General features: G+C 37.2%; 1 protein-coding gene across 1 annotated transcript in view; it reads right to left on the bottom strand.

Moving 5' to 3' along the window:
- Positions 1-24,686, bottom strand: part of CEP128 (centrosomal protein 128) — a 336,595-nt gene that overhangs the window by 71,799 nt on the left and 240,110 nt on the right. Inside the window, exon 20 of the mRNA XM_054567190.1 lies at positions 6,485-6,534. Within this exon, the coding sequence (XP_054423165.1) occupies positions 6,485-6,534 (50 nt within the window). The remainder of the gene's footprint in view (positions 1-6,484; positions 6,535-24,686) is intronic.

The raw sequence follows: 24,686 nt of genomic DNA, 5'->3' as shown, positions 1-24,686 counted from the left end.
TAAGACCTCCTCATCTTTTGACAAAATAGAGATGTCAATGAACCACTAAGTCACCACTCCCTGAAAGTGGCAAAGTGTTGCCTAACCCTCCCTCCCATCCTCAATAATCACCCATGTTTTATTTATGTTATTGTTTAGAACAGTTGTTTGTTTGTCTTTTAAATCAGAAAAAGATATGATACACAGTGTTTGCCTATGTTCTGAGGAATGCATTTTGGGAAGAGTAAGTAGGTATGCGCTACAATATGACATTTTGGTTTTTTAAATGACTTAAGTTTTATCAAATTATTTAAATTGGGACTTATAAAATGTACTTTTGTATCTCCCAAGCAAGTCAGAATTTCTGCGGAAATCTAAGAACTGCCTTAACACCTTATTGAGACCCGGCGTTAGGACCCAGCACCCACCTCAATCTCACGTTCCCTTCTACAGTAACTCAGGGACCCTTAGCCACTCTGTCCTCACATTTCTCCCCACAACCTCCAAAATCTTCAATCCACCGTGGGGCTTGAAACTACAGGTTATTCTACAGTCAGGCAGATGTGACTGATAGCAAAACCACGGAAATTACCCATTTGGTCTGTCACTAGTCGAGTCCATCACACGGTTGGCTACCAGGAGGACGGGCCAGCCACCGGGACTATTAAGATGTTAACGTGCTCTGCCATCAGCCCCGTCCAGGGCGACTGATTTGCCTGTGTTAGTTTTTTGTCTTTGGTGGTTTTTCTTGCCCAGCTAACCTCCAAAGATGTGTCTGCCAGCTCCACACTAGGATTCTTTTCCAATTATAATGCCCTTATATTAATATTTATTAGACTTATTCCAAGAGAACTAAGAAATTTGAGTTCTTTTTTTTTTTTCCTTAAAAACAACATACTGCCATATGCTGGCAACTCCATAACAGCTGACATGAAGTAATGGCTGAGAAAAAGGTTATCTTCTCCTTTCTGCTCCTCCAAATGCTTTTGCCTAAGCGCTATTTAGGTGACAAAAAGAAAACCAAACATCTGCCCTTCACTCCCAAAACATTTCCCAAACATAAATAAAATCCTTCAAATGGCAGCTTCCAGACTATTTTAAATGCTATCTGGGAGAGAAATTAAATATAATTATGGCTCATCTGAAAAACAACATGTTTATAATATCATTTAATATCATTCATGGGCATAGGTTCTGGAATGTCTTAAAGAAAAATATATTACTTTTTTTAAAAACCATAAAACCATTTTTTTAATTAAACAAAGAATTTAATTCATTTCTCGTGAAAATACTGATACTGAAAGAAGGGCCCAGAAATATTTGCGATATTTAGATTATAAATCCTACAGCTAAAATGTTTCCTTTTTCCTCTTAAAAGAGGCAACTGATACTCATATGTAGCCCATATAATCAATTTAATTATTGCCACACTGGGACATTGTCATTATATTTGGTAGTTATCCAAAGATATAACAATACCTTTAGCATAATCTGCCCAAATCTGAATTTAAAATCATGGTTGCCCATGAAAGAGAGGGACGGTAAGAGAGAAGGAGAGAGTGAGAGAGAAAGAGGGGCAGCGAAGGAGGGAAGGCGGGGCTCCGGGAGGGCAAGGGTATTCACTGCTTTCTCCCCGCTGTGAACCACCAACCATGTCTGCTGCACAGTAGGTGCAAGGCAATAGCCAGTGTGGGGGATCAATATTTATGGAGGCCCTGCCAGGCACCAAAGTTTACATACTGCTTATCCAAGTTAACTGTCTCCTTTGAAGTCAGCATTATTATTTTCCCCAATTTATTGTTATGGATATTGCCTCAAAGTGACTTAAAGATGGCCTAGTATGAATAAGAAAAATTGTGGTAATAATCACCTGGTTTTATCTAATGTAACACAAAATGAAGAGACGACTATATGTTTACATGGGAGAAGGGCCACGTGCGTTTTCCAGACGGCTCCCCTGTTTCAGTGTGATCTGCCTTCTGGGAAACCACAAAACAACACTGGGAAAAGCAAGACCTCAATGAGAAGTAGTTTGGTAACTTTAAAATGAAAACAGAAAGCAACAGCTGCACCTACCACTACCAGCCATCACTAGCAAGGTGTCAGCCACTGAGTACTTTTCAACTAAATCGAGAAAACAATGGATTACCTTTTATATCATTTAAAATGCTTCAGCTGATCTCCAGAGGATTAAAGAAGAGATCTGCTTGTTCAGTGTACCTCAAACCCATATGCAAATGAGACTCTCCCTGCCCCACACATTTCTAGTCAAAGACCATATTTTGTTTTTAAGAAGAGTAGCATGCACAATATAACTGCAAATGAATGTCACACAAGAAATGGAGTCAGAAAATGTTAAGCTCCAGTGAAGAATCTTGGGAATTTCCAGCGGCAGTGTACAAATCACCTTCAAGTACGCTGGATTCCATTGCACGTGATTCTTGGAAGGCTGAAAATGCTCTCTCTCTGTCGCCCGGCCCCTCACCATTTTAACCTCTCCCATTTCCACCACAAGGTACACTCCTGCCACACTGCTCACTCCTTGACCTTGTGTTTCCATACGTTCGCAGAGGGATGGAGAAGAGGACTGGACAGAGAGAAGAAGGGAGTGAGATGCGTGTGTGCACACAGGGATGACAGAACTCGGAAGTTGGCCCCCAGATTTTTAAACAAAAAATAAACTCTGGGACAGAGATGGTTGTTGTTTTCTAATAGGCAGACCTTCGAGAGAGCTAGGCATAAAAGCTGTATAAATAAGACACTGGTACAGTGGCATTTATTTGCTCATTTAGTCAGCAGAAATGTACCGAGTATCTGCTCCGGTGAGGCACCAAGCTAGGTGGTAGGTATTTGGGAAAATGAAAGGCATGAGAGTTGCTTCATAGGTATGATAGGAAATTACAACCCGCTGTATGGTAAACTCTTATTTTAAAACCTAAACCCCTTAGCTAAGTGAATTCAGGGATTTAACAAATATTTATTCTGTTTTATTGACTATTTTCCTCTTGAAATATTCTTGGCTAAGTTTCATGTCGCTATGCTCTCCAGAAATTACACCTTAGACTTCTTTGCAGGATTTTCATCCTTAGCCTGTCATCTACGTGCTGGTGCTCCTTGGAGTTCTGCCTTAAGTTTTCATTGGTTTGCTCTGCATATTTCCCTGGGAGTTCTCATTGTTCATATGACTTGTAGTATCATGTATATGATATGAAAACCAGTTCTGATGACACCAAATTCGGCATGTCTAGTTCAAACTCTTCTCACTTCATATAAACCTCCTTCTCAACACTGACACCTGATGTCTCAGGGCACCCTAACTCACAATATAAATGGAACTAATCAACTTCTCATTTCACCGAATAACAACCATCTACGAGGTTTCCCAATCAAGAAACCTAAAAGTCATTCTTAACTCCTTCATTTTTACTTCCTAACAACCAGTGTTAATGTTCCATAGATTTTTATATCCTAAACTACATGAAGAAGTCACCCACCCATCCTTATGCTCTCTGCGGCTACTCAGTCCAGGTCACCGTGAGGCCGTGTGGGCCGCCTCACAAACACCTGTTTAATTGGTCTTCCTGGCTTCACTCTCAATTGCCCCCACTGATTTTACAGCCAGTAATACATTAAAAGTGAAAATTTGATCATATTGTTCCCTTGTTTCAAACCCTTGGCTCCTCTCCCACATACTAAAGGTAAAAGCCAAACTCCTTTAGGAACTCCTTCAGACCTCTGTTTACCTTACGGACTCCTATCTCGCCTCTGCTCTCTCAGTTACTACATTCCACCACCCAAAACTTCTTTCAGGTCCTTAAACATAATAATGATGCTCTCTTTTACCTCAAACCTACCATAGCCATCACATTTCCTAAACCTTTTTATTTTCGCTCCAAACCCGTCAATGCTAGCTCCTGGTTATCGTTTAAACATTGGCTTCCTTTGTGAAGCCTACTTGGATTGCCACTCTACCCCAGTTGGCACTTCTCACCTTTAACCCCCTACACGTATGCCTAACCTACCATTATTTCCACCAAACAAAGACAGATCTTGTTATATGTTCCAACAGTGACTTATGTAACCCTCTAGTAGCATTTTAAAATATTATAAAAATCTACTTAACATTCTTTTCCACTAATTCTGGTGTAAAGGACAAGAAGCTTTCCAGTGTAAGCATCTTGTCTTGGTATTCCTAGAACCTAGTACAAGGCCTTGCATAGAACTGGTGCTCAATAAATATGTGTTTAATGAGTATATGAAGCACTGTTTAGTTATAGGGAACTGGAAAAGGTTTACAGATAAATACCCATTACCCTTAAGAAGGATAACATTCAATGCAGAATGTCTGTTACATGTAATTATATGATGATAATGAGTAAATAAAATTGACTCCAATTTGGATAAATGGGGATTTGCTAGCACTGTAAATTGGAATTAAATATTTAGCTCTCCCTTCTGGAATAATCTAATCCACACTAAACACTTCTGGGAGACGGAGACGGTTTTATGATTTTATATTACAGATGAGAAAATAGGCACAGCAAAGTTAATTGAGTTACTCAGGGTTACCCCATGAACCAGAAGCAGGGACAGGACTTAAAATTCAAAGATGTTCAAAGATGTCAATCTCCAGTCCTTTGGGCTATCATTTTTTAAAAACTGCTTTGTCTTTTTCTCCCCAAAGTTATCTTGTATGACTACAGGACTTCAACCTACATATTTTAATAGATAGTCCTCTCAAGCTATCACCTGTGATCATGGTATCTGAGCGTAGCAAGTGGGGAATGTAGGCACCTTTTGACAGATTTTCCTCTGGTCTGTAACATGAAAGGTTTCCTGTGATATGTCTCTGCACTTGTGCATGCTGGGAGTGTCAGTTCCTTCTTCGATCTTAACAGAGTATTAGTGTTAGGCACTAGCTGCCTCTATAGAGTGCCAACATTGAACTTTTCTACTGTTGGACATCATAGTGGATGAAACTCTACATTTAAAATGCCCATACTTAGTTGGCTGGCACATTTTATTGCACTTGGTGGACATTTTGGTAGAAAATGCTGCCAGTACTTAATAAATATTTGAGAAGCATCATAGGCTATTAAATTTAATAGGATTACTGGTTCCAACATTCATATTGTGAGAGACATAAATGCAAAAAAAGGTTTGTGCTGCCATTTCAAAAGGCCACATATGTACCAGGTACTCGAGAAACATGTTTATATGTTGTATATTCTGGGGCCAATGGCAAACATGATGCATAACCAAAATGCCTCAAAAAGCATTTATTACCTTCCCAATATACACACTTAGTGTACATAAAACCTTTGCTTTTTTATAACAGCTGTGCTGACAATAGTTTCTCTGAGATATACAGGGTGAGTATGCACTTGAGATTTTTCCTTGCCCCAGACTAGGTCAACCAGGACTCTTTCTTTTTTTACCTGAACATAGCACAAGATGCTAAAGAATTTAATCTGTACAAAACTGTGGCTAACACAGGCCACTTTTGTTAGATATATAGATCTTCTTGATCATGTTAAGATCAATTATACAATTTTCTCTTAACAAATACAGCATCACATAGAAAAATCCCCTATTATAGAACATTTCCCTTGCTCTTTGGGCTTTGCTTAACTCATCCTTCATTTGAGAGAGCAAATATCTTTACCCCTAAAGCATTCAAGCCTGCTTATTGTATCTCTGCCTAGCCCTGCCTCATGTCTCCAGGCCCAAGAAGAACTTTAAATGTCCAAAGTATTTTCTGTTCTTAGTCCACGATGTTGACGTTAAGTGAATTGGTGCTGTCATGTGGGTATAACTCATTATGTTTCCCCTAATAAAGAGAGACACTTGAGTTACCCATTTGTAAGTCAGCCCAATGTAAAAGAAAGAGAACTTCTTGTCAGATGCCAAGTTAACATCAATTGCTCATTCCTTGGAAATGTCAATTAAAATTCTAGTGCAACCTTTCAAACACAATTTCCCAATCCAGGAAATGTGGATAAATCCATAGTGAACTGAGAGGCATACAGGGTAAGTCTTAAGGTCCACATATGTGTTAATATTTGGGGTTGGTCTCTGGTAGATGACATTCATAGGGTCAGAATACTTTTAACTTTCACTTGACTATGTAGATGCCATGAATTCATCCTCATTCCTCAGCCCTGTTTTGAGGGAAATGACATCGCAAAGATGTTGCTTTCATTTCCTAATGTGCAGTTCCTATGAAGTTATACCAAGGAATAAAGGTTTCTTTCACAAGCAGCATGAAGGCTGAGTTGGCTTCTTGCTTTAGGAGAATATAAATGCTCTTAAACACTTCTACAGGAAACAAATTCCAATGTGGGCTTTAAAGTTCTGATGTATATTGTATATTTTTACTTCATTTGCCACACTGGTCTGACTGGGACAATATTAAAGGCTAACAGAGCAAAAAAAAAAAAAAGAAAGAAAAAAAAAAAAGGTTTTTATCCCCAGGATACCTGCCCTGTAGGAGAATTTAGTTTACCTGCAGAGATTCCATTTCTTCATCTTTTCTGTGGCTCTCCTCAAGCAGATCTACAATAAGAAAGTAAAATACCCATCAAAATACGTACGATGTAAAAATTGGTTGTATCTTATTATCAAACCCAATTCGGTCCATGGCTTGTATAAACTGTTGCCTGGAAGTAGAATTTGATGTTCAAGTGTGAGAAGCAATGTGAATACAATGCCTCTCATTTCAGCAGATGAGATGTGGCAGAGCTGTGGGCCCTGCCAAACCTACACTAGCTGAGAAACCCTGGGAGGTCCTAGCTCTGGTAGAGATACCAGAGAAGTAGACCAACTCAATTACAAATCCAAAATCACACCAGCATTTTAGAAATTTGGGCCAGTGCTTATAAAACTCAAAAGTAACACAAAATTTCCCTTCAAAGAAAAATCAAAAAACAACCATTTTTCTTTTGAAAGAAAAATTAGAAACAAACCATGTGCTCTTAAACACCCAAGCCAAGTTCCACCTCCAGCGTCAGTTTTTGTAACCAAATTAAAATGCCCTGGAATAATGGGTGTTATTAATGGAAGTAGAACACCACCTGAACTGTAGTCACATTAATTATCATTTCACACCAAAAGGGTGGGAAGCATTGAAGCTGTATCTGACCAAGAGTTTGGCACCATCTCAGAGAACTCAGGGGCTGCAAGGGGAGGTAGTCAGCTGAAGAGAGTTCTGTCTAAATGCCTGCGCATAGCCGTGGTATCTTGGGGCCCTACATTAATTTATGGACTTGCTGTAAAAATATCTATGCATATATTTGGCAAGTAGGATTTTCTGCCTGCAGCTATACCACCCTGTGCTATGATCTTATTAGATCTCACAAACCTAAAGAGGGCCGGGCTGAGTCAGAACTTGGATGACAGCGGGCAATAAACACCTACCGCAGTGCACATTCATATTAGCATTTGCCTTTCTCTGTGAGTGATATGGCCTCCCAAGCGGCTGTGCTGCATAAAAGGAAAACATAACTTACAGAAATCGTGTGTGTGTGTATTTCCGCCCCCCCCCCCCATTCCAGGAAGGCAAATACAAATGTTTTTAGCAAGTGCTACACTAGATGTAGCAGGAAGCAATAACATAATGGAAAGCCAAGTCATGCTTGTATATGTCACAGCTCGGTGGGCAATACACTGAAACTTCAGGAGACCTGGTAGATGATATAATTGATGGCAATGGCACCTTGAGACTGGAAGGCAAGCAGTCCTCTCCAGACACAATGCATTGGAATTGAGGATAAGAGGTAGTTTAGCTCTGTATCCCATGGGGAGCTGACTTTTGCTCTCAGACCTCTCATAATCAGTTATGTCAACAAAGTTAAAGAAGCATGGAAATGCATGTGAGTGGATTTTTAAAAGGGTTTTTGGTGGGCATATAAGGTTCTTTAGCTGTATGGTACAGAAACCAAAGTAGGTGTGGTAGATTAAGTGCCGTCAATCTTTCTTCTCCTTGCGTCCCTACTCATTTGCATTGTGACATTGTAGCTACTTCCATGAAAGGGTCTGCAAACACTACGTTCCACAGGTCCCATCTAGGCTGCTTCCGGACTTGATTCTGTAAACAGAGTACAGCAAAAGCAACCTTGTGCCAGTCTGCGTGGAGGACTCAAGAGGCCTCCTACATTTTCACTTTCCACTTAGAACTCTGTCAACCTCCCTCTGAACGAACCCAGCCCAGCTTGTGGAGATGACAAGAGACACGTGGTCCGGGACTTCTCCCACCCTTGACACCTTGCAGGTTGCCCCCACTGGCAGCCAGCAAATGCCCAGAAGCAGAGCTGCCCGGCTGAGCTGAAGATGACCACAGATGACACAGGTGGGAGCCAGCTGAGCCCAGTGCCAACTCCAGCTCATAGAATCAAGACCTAAATAAATGGAATTGGGAGACTGTTTGGTACCTAGCACTTGCTAATTGATAGCAACCAGTTGCTAACTAAACAAAAAGCCTTTGGAGTAACGAATAGAGACGTGGGAAAAGGGGATCCAGCTCAGGAGAGACTAACAACTGGCCTAGATGAGTAGGGATGCAGAGGGCATGAACTAACAGGCATTTGACCCTGGGCGCCTCTAATCTTTATGTGACTCCACTCAAGATGGAATTCCCTAAAGAGAAGAACTAATGAGCCCAGGTTAGCTCTCCTGCCTATTGCTTGGCTCGGGGAAATCATGGAGTGCGTTCACTGATAATCCCAAAAGGATTTCATGAAGAACACAAAGACCAGTTTCCAAAGGCAAAATCAGGGTACTGTTAACAGAAGGCAGGATGGACAGGCCAAAGCAACAGATGCCGACTCCAACTGGTTTCAGTAAATTATGTCTTCAACCCACCTGTTTCCAACGTTTGTAAGATCACTATTCTGTTCCTACACAATGTAGCCATTTTGCTACAGTACTTGAGGATATTAGGTGGTTCTCAGAGCTGGGCCCCTTGTTCAAATCGCACTGTTTAATGGTACAATGGAACTGGAGTGATGGATACTGGAGTCCATCAACCATCAAAGGAAACTGATCTTACTCCTCCGAAGTCAACTTGGTATACCAGATATCCCACACCTTAGCTAAAACTGACTGGACAAATCATGGACATTGGCTCACTTATATAGCCAGACTCAACTCACACATCTGATAAAATATAGATGTGAAGTTCAGTTTACCTTCAGAAGTTCATAGAATTGTTGCAATTCAAAATTATGTTCCCAGTTTTCTCCAAATACATAAAGGTCATGTTGCTCTTCCAACAAAGCTGACACCAATAGCAACACTTGATTTTGGATGGCTGAACAAAAACAGCCACAAAAGAATTCTTACAATTGGTATTTAAAATATAGAACCCCCTCCTCTTCATTGCCACTGGCCGTCATCCCAGCTTATATCAAGAGTAGACGTGGACATCTGTGTTTATTTTTTTTTCTCTATGCCACATCCCTTCCCTGTGAGAACTTCTTGTTCCTTTCCTTCATGAGATTCCTGTGAAACATTCAGTCAAGGGGTCCAATGAACCTCTTCTGCCACAAAAGTAGGTCATGGCCCAGGCTGGTCAGTCAGAGCACCCTACCTCCCAGTGCACATAAACTAAGCAATGCCAGCAGGTACTCAGGTACCCTGATGGAAACTGAGAGAATCCCTCTCCTTCTGAAGCTGCAAGCTTATAGTTGCCTGTATATTCTATGATGTAAAAGAAACCTGTACAAGAATGAAACCAGCAAAGAATAAAGCAGAGCCAGGAGACAGAGAGATTGGTTGAGGACAAGATCACTCCTGCCTGAATTAAGCACACCTAGCTGCTGGACTTGTAACACCTTATTTTCTTTTACTTAAACTAGCGTTAGTTGGATTGCTGTCATTGTTAAAAGTTTCTGGGGATGTGGTATTATTGAACTATTTTCTCTCTATTCAGAAACTTGGAGAACTTACAGTGGGCAAGAGCTTTCTATATTATAGTGAAACGTTTCATTCCACAGTAAATAGACAAGGACATGCAGCTCAAAGGAGGCAAATGGTTTGTCTGAGATTACCCAAATACTGCCAGGGCCCAGCCAGAGCTTTGCCCCTCTATCTTCCTGCTCCATCTGTTATGTCATGCTCTCGTTGTACCACTCAGGACTTAATTGTACTCTTTCCTATACTGTTATTCTAAAAAATGCACACGTTTGTATTCCTCTCACTTCCTTTAGGAGTTCTCTGATGTCAAGTACCCTCCTTAACTACTATTTTTCTAGCACTGCTGCTTGGTTTTCAGCCCCAAAATTGCCTCGTCTGTCTATATCACTGCTCTGTGCAATTGCTCACTTCTTAGGTGTATTGTTAAGTACATACATTTGGAATGATAAAGAGTTATTAACCTGTGCTGATGAAATATGGCTACTGGGCATTGCTGAGAAGTGACTACTCTACTGCAAACAGACACATGATGAGAGAATATGGATGAAACCTCTAGACAGCTGAAGTGACATAATGCTTTGACAACAACTGAGTGTGATTAGTGCACCTCGTTATAACAAGCAATCTTGTTTGTTCTTGACCAACTTCAGAACAAAATGATCAGCATGGAAAAGCTAAAGGGCCGCACTGCTCCCTTGCACACCACTGGCATGTTCATATTTTGCTTTATTATTTTCTGGTTTGCTGTTCAATACAAACAGCAATTCAGCTGCCATGCAAATTGCTGTGGCTAAATGTGCTTCCATCAACATTAGTTAATGAAAGATTTTTTTTTTTTTTTTTTTTTTTGGTGAAAAAGGCAGCAGCCCTGTGTACTTTCCTTGGACTGACTCCAACTCTTTAAAGAGCTGATACTGACTCATTATAATACATAGTCATTAAGAGGGAGGGGGAAATCCCATTTTAAAGAGGACACCATGAATGAGAATTGGAGAGTCAATTTATTTTGTTTTTCTTCCACTTTGCATTTCTCTGGAACACTCAGGATAATAGATCATGACCATGTTTTTGGCTAAGACAGTCTTGTACAGCTTCTTTGCAGTCTTTAGAGCTAGTGGTCTGGCTGTTCAAACAAGGTTTGCCACTTTTTCTGTGTGTTGATTCTGGTTCCTGGTAGCCAAGGGACCGAAGAGGTTATTGGTGAGTTGATTTACTTTTAAAAGGAGAATCGTGTCCAGGTGGGCAAGAGCAACATACCCATCTAGGAATTCGACCCCTCACAGAAAGGTTGGAGATTAAGTTTAGAAATGTTTCTTTTACCCTCATTTAATCTTTATGATTAAACAAATCTCATCCAAGCCCCTGGCTGAGTAGCTCAGTTGGTTAGTGTCCTGATACGCCAAGGTTTTAGGTTCAATCCCCAGTCAGGGCACACAAGAAGCAACCAATGAATGCATAAATAAGTGGAATAACAAATCGATATTTTTCTCTCTTTCTCTGTCTCTCCCTCCCTAAATTCAATAAATAAAAAAACAATATATCATCCATACTATAAATCAACCAATCTGGTAACAAAGAGAGAAAATTATAGAAATGGGACTTCAAGCACAGCAACATTTGTAAAAACAGCACTGGACAGGGGAGCACTGGCAGCAGAACACGGTGAATTAATGATTGCAATTTCAGAAAAGGCATTTAGTTTCTGGCTTTTATACCTCACTTAATAATTCAGTACTCCTGTTCAGTGTTAGTCTATGTGTCCTGACATTTAACTACAACAACAGATAATGTAAATTCACAAAATAATACAATACTTTTAAAAAAGTAAATGTGAGCTACTCTCCTGTGGCGGACAGTTGTGGCATACTGACATTGATTAAATTAACAGTGTACTACAACCCTTAAGAGGCCATGAATGGGTCTAGCGTCCCACAGCTGTATTCTTGATACTCAAGGCCCTCGCTACAAGCTGAAGACTATGGTCAGTTTATCTTTTTCTTCCTTGTCTCCCCAATTATTAGAAACATTGACATTTTAGGGACAGAAGAGACTGTTGGGATCAGGGTTTTTACATTTCTTTAAAAGAAGTGGAATTTTATCTTATGAATAAAATCATACACACTTTCAGGTCTATATTATAACATAATAATTTAGAAAATTGAAAGGAAGCTGTTTGGGCAGAAACAAAAGTGGAGGACATGGGGCCTGGCCCAATGGACTTCCCTTCTGTCCTTGGGTCAACCCTGTGGTGTCATGGTGAAGCTACAAGACTCCAAATTATGCTGATTAAAAACCACTGATCTAATCTAACCTCCTCACATTTTATAGATGAAGACTGAACTCAGATAGAAGCCACTGCCAATGCCACACAGCTAGTGAACAGAAGTGCATGAACCTGAGCCCAGGGCTTCTGAACTGGACAGGTACCAACACATTTTTACAAAACAGTGATCGCCATTCTTAGCCTTTCAATATTTGTACTGAAATGATGTAGTATTCCAAACTCTACCATAAAAGTCTATAGATTTCTGGTGCCTCCCTAAAGCTAAAGGAAATGTTGCGGAAGCACTTGTGTAACATCAACTATCTGTGAGAAGTTAATGGCTGCCATAATGAAATTCCTCAACTCTAGGAGGTAACATCAAAAGATGTGGCTTTGATCACCCTGGTTAGCACATCACCAAGGTTGCAGGGAGGGCTGGGGCACGAAGAGGAATCAACCAAAGGATACATAAATAAGGGGAACAACATGTCCATGTCTCTCTCTCTCTCTTTTCCCTTCCTTTCTGTCTCAAAAAATCAATAAATTTTTAAAAAGTTGGTTCTGATGAAAAGTAAATATTTAGATACTTGAAAAGGCAGTTGTTTTTGGCAAGCTGTGTTCAATATACAGCATACACAGTATCTCTCTCTCTCTCTCGTTCTCTCTCTCTCACATGCACACATAGGCACACAAGCCCAGAAATTTTGTTTAAAAGAATGAGTGACAGCTGAAGACTTCCTCATCTTAATATGCTTATCAGTAAATGTTCTTCCTAGTCTATTACACTACTAAATGAAAATAAAATAATTGAGTAATAATGACTCTACATTAGCCAAAATACCTCAAAAGCAATCAAATGCATTGGTTTTAAATTAATATATGTAGCCCTGGCTGGTGTGGCTCAGTGGGTTGAGCGCTGGCCTGCAAACTGAAAGGTTGCCAGTTTAATTCCTGGTCAGCGCACATGCCTCAGTTGCAGGCCAGGTCCCCAGTTGGGGGCATGGGAGAGGCAACCAGTTGATGTTTCTCTCAAGTATTGATGTTTCTCTCCCTCTTTTTCCCACCTTTCCCGTCTCTCTAAAAAAATAAATTACTTAAATATTTTTTTAAAATAAATAAATAAATGTTAAACATTTAAAACAGTGCCTGGTACATAGTAAAAATTATATGTTGGTTTTTATGACTGTTTTTCAAAAATTACCCTTAAGTATGCCTGCTAAAATAAGGAAAATGTGTGAAAAATAATCAGTTGCATTTTAAAACAAATAAGCAAAAAAGCCCTCAAGTATACTGCTTTTATACTACACCTATGATTGGTAGCTACACTTTTAGAACTCTGCCATATCTACTGCCACCCACTGGTAATATCTGGACATACCACAGTAAGCTAAGAGTTTTCCCATCAGGCCTAACCACAGAAAACACACAGGTTAAAATGAAGAATAACATTAAAAAGTAGGGCTATCCTCTGTGGTTTGTCTCAGACGCTGAAACAACATACTGGTCTACAGATGGAGCCCAAATGACCCAATAAATTAAAGGTTTCCAATCCACTGTCTGTCTCTTGGGCATGCGGTAAAACATCCAAATACAGGTACTCATATTTTATTTGATGTCAATCCATTTCTGGTGAAACTTTCCATCTTGTCAACTTTACAGATTTAAAACCTCATCTCCACAAAGCTGCTACACTACAGAAAACAATACAATAATCTTTGATTCCACCTCTGTCTCGGCTCTGGCATGGAGAAATACCAAGATACAGAACGAAAGCTCTGGCTCGGCCAACTATTACAAGTTTGTCATTTCTATTAACAACAAGAGCAGAGAAAATAAGAACAGGTTCATTAGGAAACAAGTCACTGTCCTAAACTGGCTTAAGGGATGTCTTGGTCAAAGGACCACATATGACAGTTAGCAAAATGAACAAGAGAAATTTATGACCTATTGTAAACACTACTTCTAAAATAAGTTTCAAATGCTCAAATCCAAGCATAAAATCATGATTCTTCCTACTTACACTATCTCTAATTGTGCTCCTCTAAAAGAAAGTTTAGGCTTTATTTAAATTCTTTGGGTTAGAAGGTAGTTTATCATGAACTTTGTTTTGGTTCTATACTCATAAGGTGCAAGTAGATAAGTATTTTTGGTCCTATAGAAATCCTGCATATTTGACTTGTTCTTCAATCATTTCCTGCTTATGGAAGCTATAAAATTTGTGCTGGTTTCCTGATGTGCCTACTATTAAAGCAGATCTAGGCTTCGGAGACCTTCCAGACTCTCTAGGTCTGCCCTAGATTTACTCTGAGTACATTAGAAACCAAGTTATGAAAATCAAACATGAAGAACAAGTCTTGAAAGCAGTGAGAGAAAAAAAAAATGTACCTTAGGTACAGGGGAAAACAATTCAAATGCTAGAAAAATTCTCATTAGAAACCACAGAATTTGTTAATGCTGAAAGGAAAAAAAAATCAACAATTAGAACCCTGTACACAATGAAAATATCCTTCAGAAAGGAAAGGGAAGTCAACACATTTTCAGGAAAAAAAACATTAAGAATCACAATTTTTAAAAAGATAAAAATGACTAAAAAATTTCTCCAAATGAAGAAGAAACAATTAAAAAATTTTAGATGATCAGGAATCAAAAATATGGAGAAATCCAAATGACTTCCCTTCTATGGAGTTTTAAAACTGATGATTAAAGTAAAAAAATTTAACACTCTTTGATGTGGTTTTAAAATGTGTATAGAGGAAATGTTTAAGGATTATATTTAACATGAAAGGAGAAAGTTTCTACACTTCAAACTGGTAAAATAACAATACCAGTAGATGTGATAACTATCTATAATCTAATGCTGAGAGCAACCATTAAAAAAATCTACCCAAAGAGATGCACTTAAAAACACAACTGTTAAATCAAAATAGAATTCTAAAAATTGCTTGAATAACCCACAAGAAGACAGAAAAAGCAGCAGGGAAATTTTTTTAAAATGCACAGAAAACAAAACCGGCAAACTTAAATACTACCATATTAATGATAATATATGAAAATAGTCTAAGTACACCAATTAAAAGAAATTGGGAAAGTAGATTAATGACTACACTGCCATTAATCCACGGCATAACCCATGGACTGAACTTCATGTTGTTGATAAGAAGTTCAATTCAAATATAATGATATAGGCAGGATAAAAGCAAAAAATGGAAAAAAAATACACCCTGAAAACATTAATCAAAAAAATACCAGAATGATTTTGCTAATATGATAAAGTAGATTTCAGCACAAAGAAAATTATCCAAAACAGAAAGGAATATTAAATAATGATTTATAAAGGCTGATCTACCAGAAAAAAATAACAATCCTATATATGTATATACCAAAAAAAAAGGGCTGCAATATATGTGATGATAAAAGTAATATAACTGGAAGGAAAAACAGGAAAATTCAAAATTAGAGTTGCAAGCTTCAACATCCCTCTCTCAACAATTGATAGTACAACTAGACAGAAAATGATCAAGCTTATACAGAAGCATAAATACCTAGAAGGGAAGCCTCTAAACAGTTAGGAACTAAACAATTCTGAATATTCCATGGGTCAAAGAGAATGTCTCGAGGGAGAGAAAAAACATCATAATTGAATAATAATGAAAACAGAACATATTCAAGATTGCAGGACAATGCCAAAGCAGTGCTGAGAGGGAACTGTACAGAATACTCTATGCTCCCACCTCAAGAATGTTTAAAAAAAAAAAAAAGGAAAAGAAAAGAGTAAATCCCAAGCAACAGAAAAAGAAATAATAAAGATAAGAACAGAAATCCATGAGCCTGAGAACAGAAAAACAATAGAGAAAAATCAATGAAACAAATAGCTGGTTCCTTATATAGTTCAATAAAATTGACAAATTTTTAGCAGAATTAAAGACAGAGAGAGAGAGAACAGACACAAACTACCAACACATTACCAACATTAGGAATGAAACAGTGGTGTTACTACAGATCCTGTAAATATCAAAAGGATATTACAGGAAGAATATGAGCAATAGCACTACTTCTATAGAGAGCATAAAGTACCATGAATTATCCAGCATAAAACATATGATTTGCAAAGCCTTGTATCTATTAAGGAAATTGGATTTGCAATTTTAAAACTCCTACCAAAAAGTCTCCAGGCCTGAAGGTTTTACTAGTGAATTCTACCAAATGATTACAGAAGAAAATTAATTTTAGACACTCTCATCCAGGAAACAGAATAAAAGGGAATAATTCCCAATTGATTTTATCAAGCTAGTATTGACCTGCAACCAATATTATACAGTTTTAAAAAAGAAAAAGAAAACTGAAGCTCCCTCTTTAACATAGGTGTAAAAAGTCTTAACAAAATATTAGTAAATACAATTTGGCAATATATAAAAGGAGTTATATATCATGACCAATTTGGGTTTATTCTAGGAATGTAAGGTTGGTATAATATTCAAAAATCAATTAATATACTCCATCATCTTAACAAGCTAAATAAGAAAACTCACCTGATCATATCAATTGATACATAGAGTATTTGAAAAAAATTTCATTGCACATTTATGATTAGAGTAAAAACTCAGAAAAAAAAGTAGAACAGAACTTCCTCAACTTGATAAAAAGTACCTACAAATCCTTACAATTAGCACTATACTTAATGGTAAAAGATGGAACATTTTTCCCCTTAAGATCAGTAATAAGGCAAGAATGCCCTCCGCACAATTCTTATTCACTGTGGTAGCAAAGGATCCATCCAGTGCAATAAAGCAAAAAAAAAAAAAAAAAAAAAAAAGAAAGAAAGAAAGAAAAGGTATATAGCTTAGAAACAAGGAGATAAAAGTTAAAAAATTATGGTACCACTTGACAAGACTTAAAAAAATTAAACACTTAACTGTAAATTTAACAAAACATGTAAAGAATGTATATGCTAAAAACTACAAAACAATGGTGAGGCATACATGGATTAGAAGATTCACATTGTAAGGATATCAATTCTCTCCAAATTGATATACAATTTTCACTGCAATTTCTATCAAAATCCTAATAATATTTTTGTAGCTGAACACAAGATCATTCTAAAATTTATATGGAAAGAAAAAGAACTGGGATAGCTAAATCAATTTTTTAAAAGAAGAATAAATGGGGAGAAAAAGTGATCTACTCAATTTCTAGACTTATTATATAGCTACAGTATAAGGACCACATGGTCTTGTTGGAGGTATACACACATGGATCAATGGAACAGATAAAAACTCAATTATAAAAATGGAGAAGAGGTTAGTAGTTGCCAGAGGTTAAGGATGGAGTGGGGTTGGGAAGGAAGTGGGTGTGGCTTATGAAAAGCAACATGAAGTTTTTTGTGTTGATGGAAATATTCTCTGTCTTGATTGTATCAATGTCAATACCCTGATTGTGATATAGTACAATAGTTTTGTAAGACATTTTTATTAGGGGGAGTGCGTAGAGGGATCTTTATATATTATAGGATCTTTCAGTATTATTTCTTACATCTTCATGTAAATAGAAAATTATCCTTAAAAGAAAGAATTTAGTTAAAAAATCCAGAAGGGCTTTGGACAGAATGACAGAAAATAGATATTAAAAGCTAACTGGTTAATCAATGACTTTTTAAGGTAAATACCTCATCATCTTCTCTTTCCTATTCATCCTCATGACAACTGCCCTAGTCCAGACAGCCAACTTCCTTCTCTGGACAATTACTATCACTCATATTCCTAAAGCAAAGTATATGGCTTGATACTCTGCTGCTACTGAAAAAAAAAGATAACCTTGGACCTACTGAGGAATATAGAGTATGATCTTTGGTGCCGGAGTCACTTGGATATATAATTGTATCCATCTCTCCTCTTTACTCTAAAGTGGGGACAATAAATGGCAATGTTACAGGATTGTTAGGATGATTAAGATAATGTATGTAACCTTTTCAATTAATAGCAATTATAATCATAATCATTATTTCATCATACTTGTATAAAGATATAATTACTATTATTAATTATGAATATAAATTGTGTTGATAATTGGAGGGATCTGCTTTCTCTCAGATACTGCTCTCCGAAGACTGAAATTCTATAATATTATTGCCTCCCTCTCCCCATATCTTACAAACTAGAATTAAATCCTTTCTTGTTGATTTGAATTCATGGAAATCAATATAGTGGGATGTTGTAAAGCATACGGTGCAGTTTTTATTAAGTCCAAAATGGATATTATGAGGGAAAAAGTTGTTTACTAAAACTTTCAGTAAAGCAATGACAGCTTCAAGTTCTATACGTTCTATTTTAAAAATGTGTCCTGAAATTCTAGCTGTACGACCACAGCAGCCCTCCGCCAGTGCCCTTCCCCTCCCCATCCCTCCTATCACTCAACCACCCCAACACGTCCCTGAGTTATGAATCTAAAACAGATATGCTTGTGTCATTTTTTCCTTTGAACCGCTTATAGTATTGGATTCCATCTGTGCTGCCATAAGTGACTGATTGATGACAGCTTCCTGGAGCGTGTATGGTCAATATTCTAGGGATAGACCTGAACTAAGTGGGAAGAAGTTCTTAAATTGATTTTTGATGCCCTCCATGGATATAGGGGCAGGAGAGAACAGTGAAATATGTCTAGTACTTCCCATGCTGAGACAGATAAAGTCCAAACTCCTGAGTATGTCATTTATAAAGCATCCGTCTACAAATTTACTTCCAACACTATTACCTTCTGTCATCACTGCAGTATCTCCTCCATTATCTGGGATGTCCTTCCTGGACTGCATTAACAAGAAAATATCCAACCATTCTTCAGACCCCAGCTTAAAACAAATAATCCTCTGTTGGTTTTCACATACCATGCCATGACCAAACACCACTCATATTCCTAGAGATACTGCTTCTGCTTCTGGACTCCCAAACTATTTTGTTTGTACTTTTATTATAGAGTTTATTCTATTATAGTTAATTATTATATATTTGGATCTGTTACTAGATTCAAACTCTTTGAAAAGTATCAATTTCAGGAGTTTTAGTTCAGAATTCAGTATATGCTAAGGAAATATTTACTGAGTAAATACATTTTTAATAAAACAATAAAAGCTAAATTTCTTACTAATGTTCATATAGTAAGTAGAACAGTGGGAAGAGGAAACCTTTTCTCCTATTTTGCTCTACTCCAGTGTCCACATCTCTCTACCTGATACCCAGAAAGCCGGAAAGATCTTGCCATCCTGAGCTGATGCAGAAACATCACCACAGACTTCAAGAAAAGAACATGAGATGACAAATCAGATGATACAAAACAGGTAAACACCACCAGCATTTCAAAATGATTATTTTGAGTTATAACTACAGTTTATTTTATTATACTTTGTATTGCTCTTTCTCTATTTTATCCCTTCTAACCTTCCTGAAATAATTGGGACTTCCTATTCTAAAAGCAGTTATCCTCTGGCAAAAGCCAGAAGAAGCTAGTCAAACTTGAAAATTATCAATTAGGACAATCATCACAAAACCCATAACACTAGAGGCCAAGAGGTAATGCCCAAGCCAATGGCCAAGTTTCTACCAAGCACATTCAAAGACAGCACAGTTCACCCAGCATGGTGGAAAATTACAAGAAGGAGAGGAGGGACCTAAGTTCTCGTTCTTCCTCTGCTATTAGTGGGCTAACAAGATTTGTAAACATAGTCACGTAATCATTCTTGGCCACAGTGATCAAATCAGTAAAGTAATGGGAGTGGAACAGATTATTGCTAAGATTCTTCTAGTACTGAAGCTTTAAGCAATGTTCTTTGGTAGGTTGCTTGCTGCATAGTCTTTGATCATTAGTTATTGTGTATTAGTAGAGTGGCTCAATCTGTACCAGTAACATTACTCAGAATTATGGATGACAATCATCTCCCCAAAACTTTGTAGAAACCCAAACAGATTCTCACTTAGTTTAAGTAATTATTGTTAGGAATACTTATAGATAATAAGGACATATGAGAAATTCATTCTCATTCACCTCTACTATCTATTTTCTTTTACACCCAATGTAAATATACTTTAGTTAATTATAGATCTTCACATTTAGTTCTTTAAATTATCACAATGACAATAATTCTTCTATTTCTTTCTATCCAGAGCCCTCTTTAAATTCCAATAAACAAATCAACTGTTTCATCTGAATGTAGAAAAACAGCACAAATGGATTTTCTTACAAATGGATTATATAACACAAATATTCTTATTTGTCAGATCAGTTTCTTTTCTTGTCAGCATCAAGAGAAAAAAAGACCAAGAATGTTCTCGAAAGACAGCTTTCCTCCAAACCAGGCACCAGATGGAAAAGGCTGCTCATGAATAGGTAAGACTGGGATTTTAGTGGTTTTAGTCTCTTACTATTAACGAGAAATAAAAACGTCTCATTTAAACAGAAGGGATTCAAAAATTACCCAGTTAACTGGTTATAAAAAAATAAAAGTAAACCAAACAGTTTCCAATATAAGATTATAGCATGAAAAGAAAAATTTTAAATGAGTGTTTTTTTTGGCATTTTATTCGGATGGCAAATGGTTTTCATGGATAATCTCACAGGTCATTGCTTCCATTAATCAGTAACTTTTGCTAAACATAAAAAAGCCTTGAGTAATTTTTAATAGTGATTACAACTGTCTAGTCCATTAACAAATTGTCATATTAACACTGGCCACATTGTGCTGCCTATCTTTAAAGGTTACTCATTTCATTTTCATAGATTTTAATTAACTTTTCCTTTCCCACTGGACTGATTATTTAATAGCAACAGAGGCCTCTTGCCTTTTTTTTGTGTGAGGACCTGCAGCATTCTGACTGAAAATGAGGTATAGAAAATGCAAAAAAATGTGGATCCCAAATTAAATGGTGATGTGCAGATATATTATTTTAAAAAGCCAGGCTCTGTGACCCCCACTGGTATCTGACTGAATCAATTTCTTGTTGCCACAACACTCCTGGAAGTCTCCTTAAAACTCCTCTCTCCAACAGCAGCTTCTCTTATTTGCATTAGCTAGAAATGGTATATGTAATCGTAACTGCCAGGCTAGAGGGAGTTACGGCTCACAAACCAGGGAAGGAAAGAAAAATGCTTATTGTTTAGATTCCCTAAATTAGAAAGTGTTATCTTTGTTTGGGAACCAGAAGGTACTGTACTCATAACCAAACGCAGGTCTGGCTGCCTGCCGCTACAAAAGCCACTACTCCAGAAGAAGGTGCTAATGTAAAGGAAAGGAGTTTATTTGCAGATGCCGGCTGCCTGGAAGATGGGGACTCATGTCACAGAGCCCACCTCCTCATCTTGGTGAAGGAAGAGGTTTGTATAAGGAGGGAGAGGGGAACAGAACAAAGAGATCAAGGGAGGTGGTTGAAAAGTTCTCTACCTGCAGATGAGCATAGTCCATTCCAATAGGCAATAAGGTCTGGTGTGCGTCATCCTACCTGTCCCTCAGAAAGCAGCACAGCTTTCTCTTGGGGTTAAAACCCTTAATAACTGCTCCCACAGTCACCACCCCGTGCTTTGCTTTAACACAGCACTTTTACACCATTTTTAAATAATAATAATTTTTAAAAAATGTATCCTCATTTATCTGCTTTGCCTTCCTCATTCCATGAGGGCTCTTTGGAGAGTGCAAAGGGTCTCTTTGCACTTATTCAACACAGCACCTAGAATCCAGTAAACACATAATGAATACTATCTAAATGGTTATATATTATGCATTTATATTAAAAACGACTGTGTTCTCGTTTTTGAGGTTTCTGAACCATGATAGAGAATACTGCAGACCTAACTATGTTGCTGCAAAACTAAGATCACAAATTTCTTCATTAAAACCTTTATTCTAAATAAATTACATAATCAAGTATCTGTTTTATGGGATTTCAAATATAATACTGATATATTTTAAACTTGGTAAAGCATTTGGATAAGTAAATATTATGTAATTGGGAAGGGCTAGGCATGACTCATTTTTTTAAAGTAACCTTGTTTAGTATTTTAAGATTTGCCTGTAAACTGGAACTCCTTGCCTGTAACTAACTTTGAACCTTTTAAAACCAAAACATTAAGTCATATATCTTGAACTGTGCAGCGCAAATACGAAGAATTTTGTCTGAGATGGGAATTCAGAGGTCGCGTCTTGACAGTCGCCCTCCACCACGCGCCTGCCTTCCGCCGCCAGCGGAGCACTCGGGTGTCCATTTTCCCACATGCTGATGGGTTTGCACTTTGCTTCATCAGGTCTCCCATGGGCCAAAAACACATTTTAGACATAATTATGGGAGCAGTCTGTGGCAGTGGAAAACCAAGTTAACTGAACCACATGGAAATAAAACCCATGTCATTGGTGTCATTACCAGTACACTCTAACCAACAGAGTTAACCTCAATGTAAATAGCAGGCAAAAATAGCACAACACTGCATCCTTTGGAGAAATCAGTCCCTTTGGAAAAAAATGCAATAAGAAGAAAACACCTGGACTCATAGTTTTCTGGACCAAAAGAGGACACAAGTATTAATTTTTAAAAATTGTACATGTGCGTGGGTTAAAAAAAGTAAAACATGTTTGTTGAAAAAAAGTTTAAAGTGAAAGGGAAGCTTCGTGAAAAGGAAACTCCATGAATCTACATAAAGAAAGAAGGAGTGTTAAGGAAAAAAAAGGTGACTTTAAAATGAAAACATTTATTTTTCTTATTTTTTTATTAAATGATTTTATTTATTTTTTAGAGAGAAGAGAAGGGAGGGAGAAAGAGGAAAACATCGATGTGCAAGAGAAACATCTATCTTGTGTCTCAGGTGCCCCCAACTGGGGACCTGGTCCACAACCCAGGCATGTGCCCTGACTGGGAATCGAACTAGCAAATTTTTGGTTCTCGGGCCAACACTCAATCCACTGAGCCACACCAGCCAGGGTAATTTTTTTCTTATTCTTAAGTGACCTAACATTCAAGCTAATAATAGCAGTGATGTGTTCAATTGCGTATGTTATGCACATATCTAATGTGTATGCATGTATACTTATGTATGCTTATATGTAAGTGAAGTGAATGACAATAATAATATAAGGGACAAGAGGGAAGAAAATTAGGCTACTTTGTTATTGTAAGGTACTTTCACTATCTGTGAAGTGGTAGAGTGTTATAAAAATGGACTTGTATTAGTCCTAAATGTCTACGGCAAACACCAAAACTAAAATTTATTTAAAAATGTAAGTGCTATTCTAAGAAAGAGAGAAAATAGAGTTATGTAAGATACTAAATTATAATCACAAAAGGCAGAAAAAGAGTGAAAGAGAAAAAAAGTTTAGGAGGAACTAATAGAAAACAGTAACAAAAGTGGTAGACATTAATCCAATTATATCAATAATCATTTTGAATATCAGTGGTATAAATATATGTACAGACTGTCAGAGTGGATTAAAAAACACTATGACCCAACTATATGTTATCTATAAAAAATCCTTGTTAAATAAAAAGGCATATAGATTACAAGTAAATGAACAGAGGAAAATAAATCATGCTAACACTAATCAAAAGAAATGGGATAGTTATACTCATTTCAGACAGAGCAGACTTCAAAGTAAGAAAAGTTATTAGGGATAAAGGAGGGCATTATTAATGAAGAAGGTATTACAATCCTTAATGTGTATGTGCCAAATAAGATACCATCAAACTACATGAAGCAAAAATGAAGAGCACTATAAGAGAAATAGATGCATCCACTATCATAGCTGGAGATTTCAGCAACCTTCTATTAAAAATGGACAGATCTTGCAGGCAGGAAAATCTGTAAGAATATAGTTGAATGCAATACCACCAGTCAACTGGATATAATTAGTATCTACAGACTCCTTCATCCAAAGCAGCGGAATACATAATCTTCTCAAGCTCACAGAGAACATTCACCAACATGGGCCACGTTCTCTACCACAGAACATACCTTAACAAATATTAAAAAAACAGAACACACAATGTTTGCTCTCAGACCACAATGGAATCGAAATAAAAATCAATAACCAAAAGAAAACTAAAAAGTCCCTCAATATGTGGAGACACACTTCTAAATAATACATAAGCCAAAGAAGAAATATCAAGAGAAATTAAGAAATATTTTGAACTAAATGAAAATAAAAACACAACTTATAAAAATTTGTGAGACACTATGAAAGCATAATTTACAGGTAAATTTATAGCATTGGATGCATATTTTAGAAAAAATTAAAAAATTTTAAAAATTAACAGTCTCAGTTTCTATTTTAGGAATCCAGAAAAGAGCAAATTAAATTGAAAGTAAGAAGAAAATAAATTATAAGAATTAAAACAGAAACCAATGAAATTGATAGGTAATCAATAAAGAATGAATAATGAAATCAAAATCTGGTTAAAAATATACAAGCATCTAGCCAGGCTAACTGAAAAGAAAAAAAGAGAGAGATAACACAAATTACTGATAGAAATGAAAGAAGGGACATCATTATAGAGCCTATAGAAAT

The sequence above is a fragment of the Pteronotus mesoamericanus genome, unplaced genomic scaffold, assembly GCF_021234165.1.
Source record: "Pteronotus mesoamericanus isolate MK-2021 breed Mesoamerican mustached bat unplaced genomic scaffold, CSHL_Meso_final contig_182, whole genome shotgun sequence".
Classification (NCBI taxonomy): Eukaryota; Metazoa; Chordata; class Mammalia; order Chiroptera; family Mormoopidae; genus Pteronotus; species Pteronotus mesoamericanus.
This window is presented reverse-complemented; position numbering and strand designations above follow the sequence as displayed.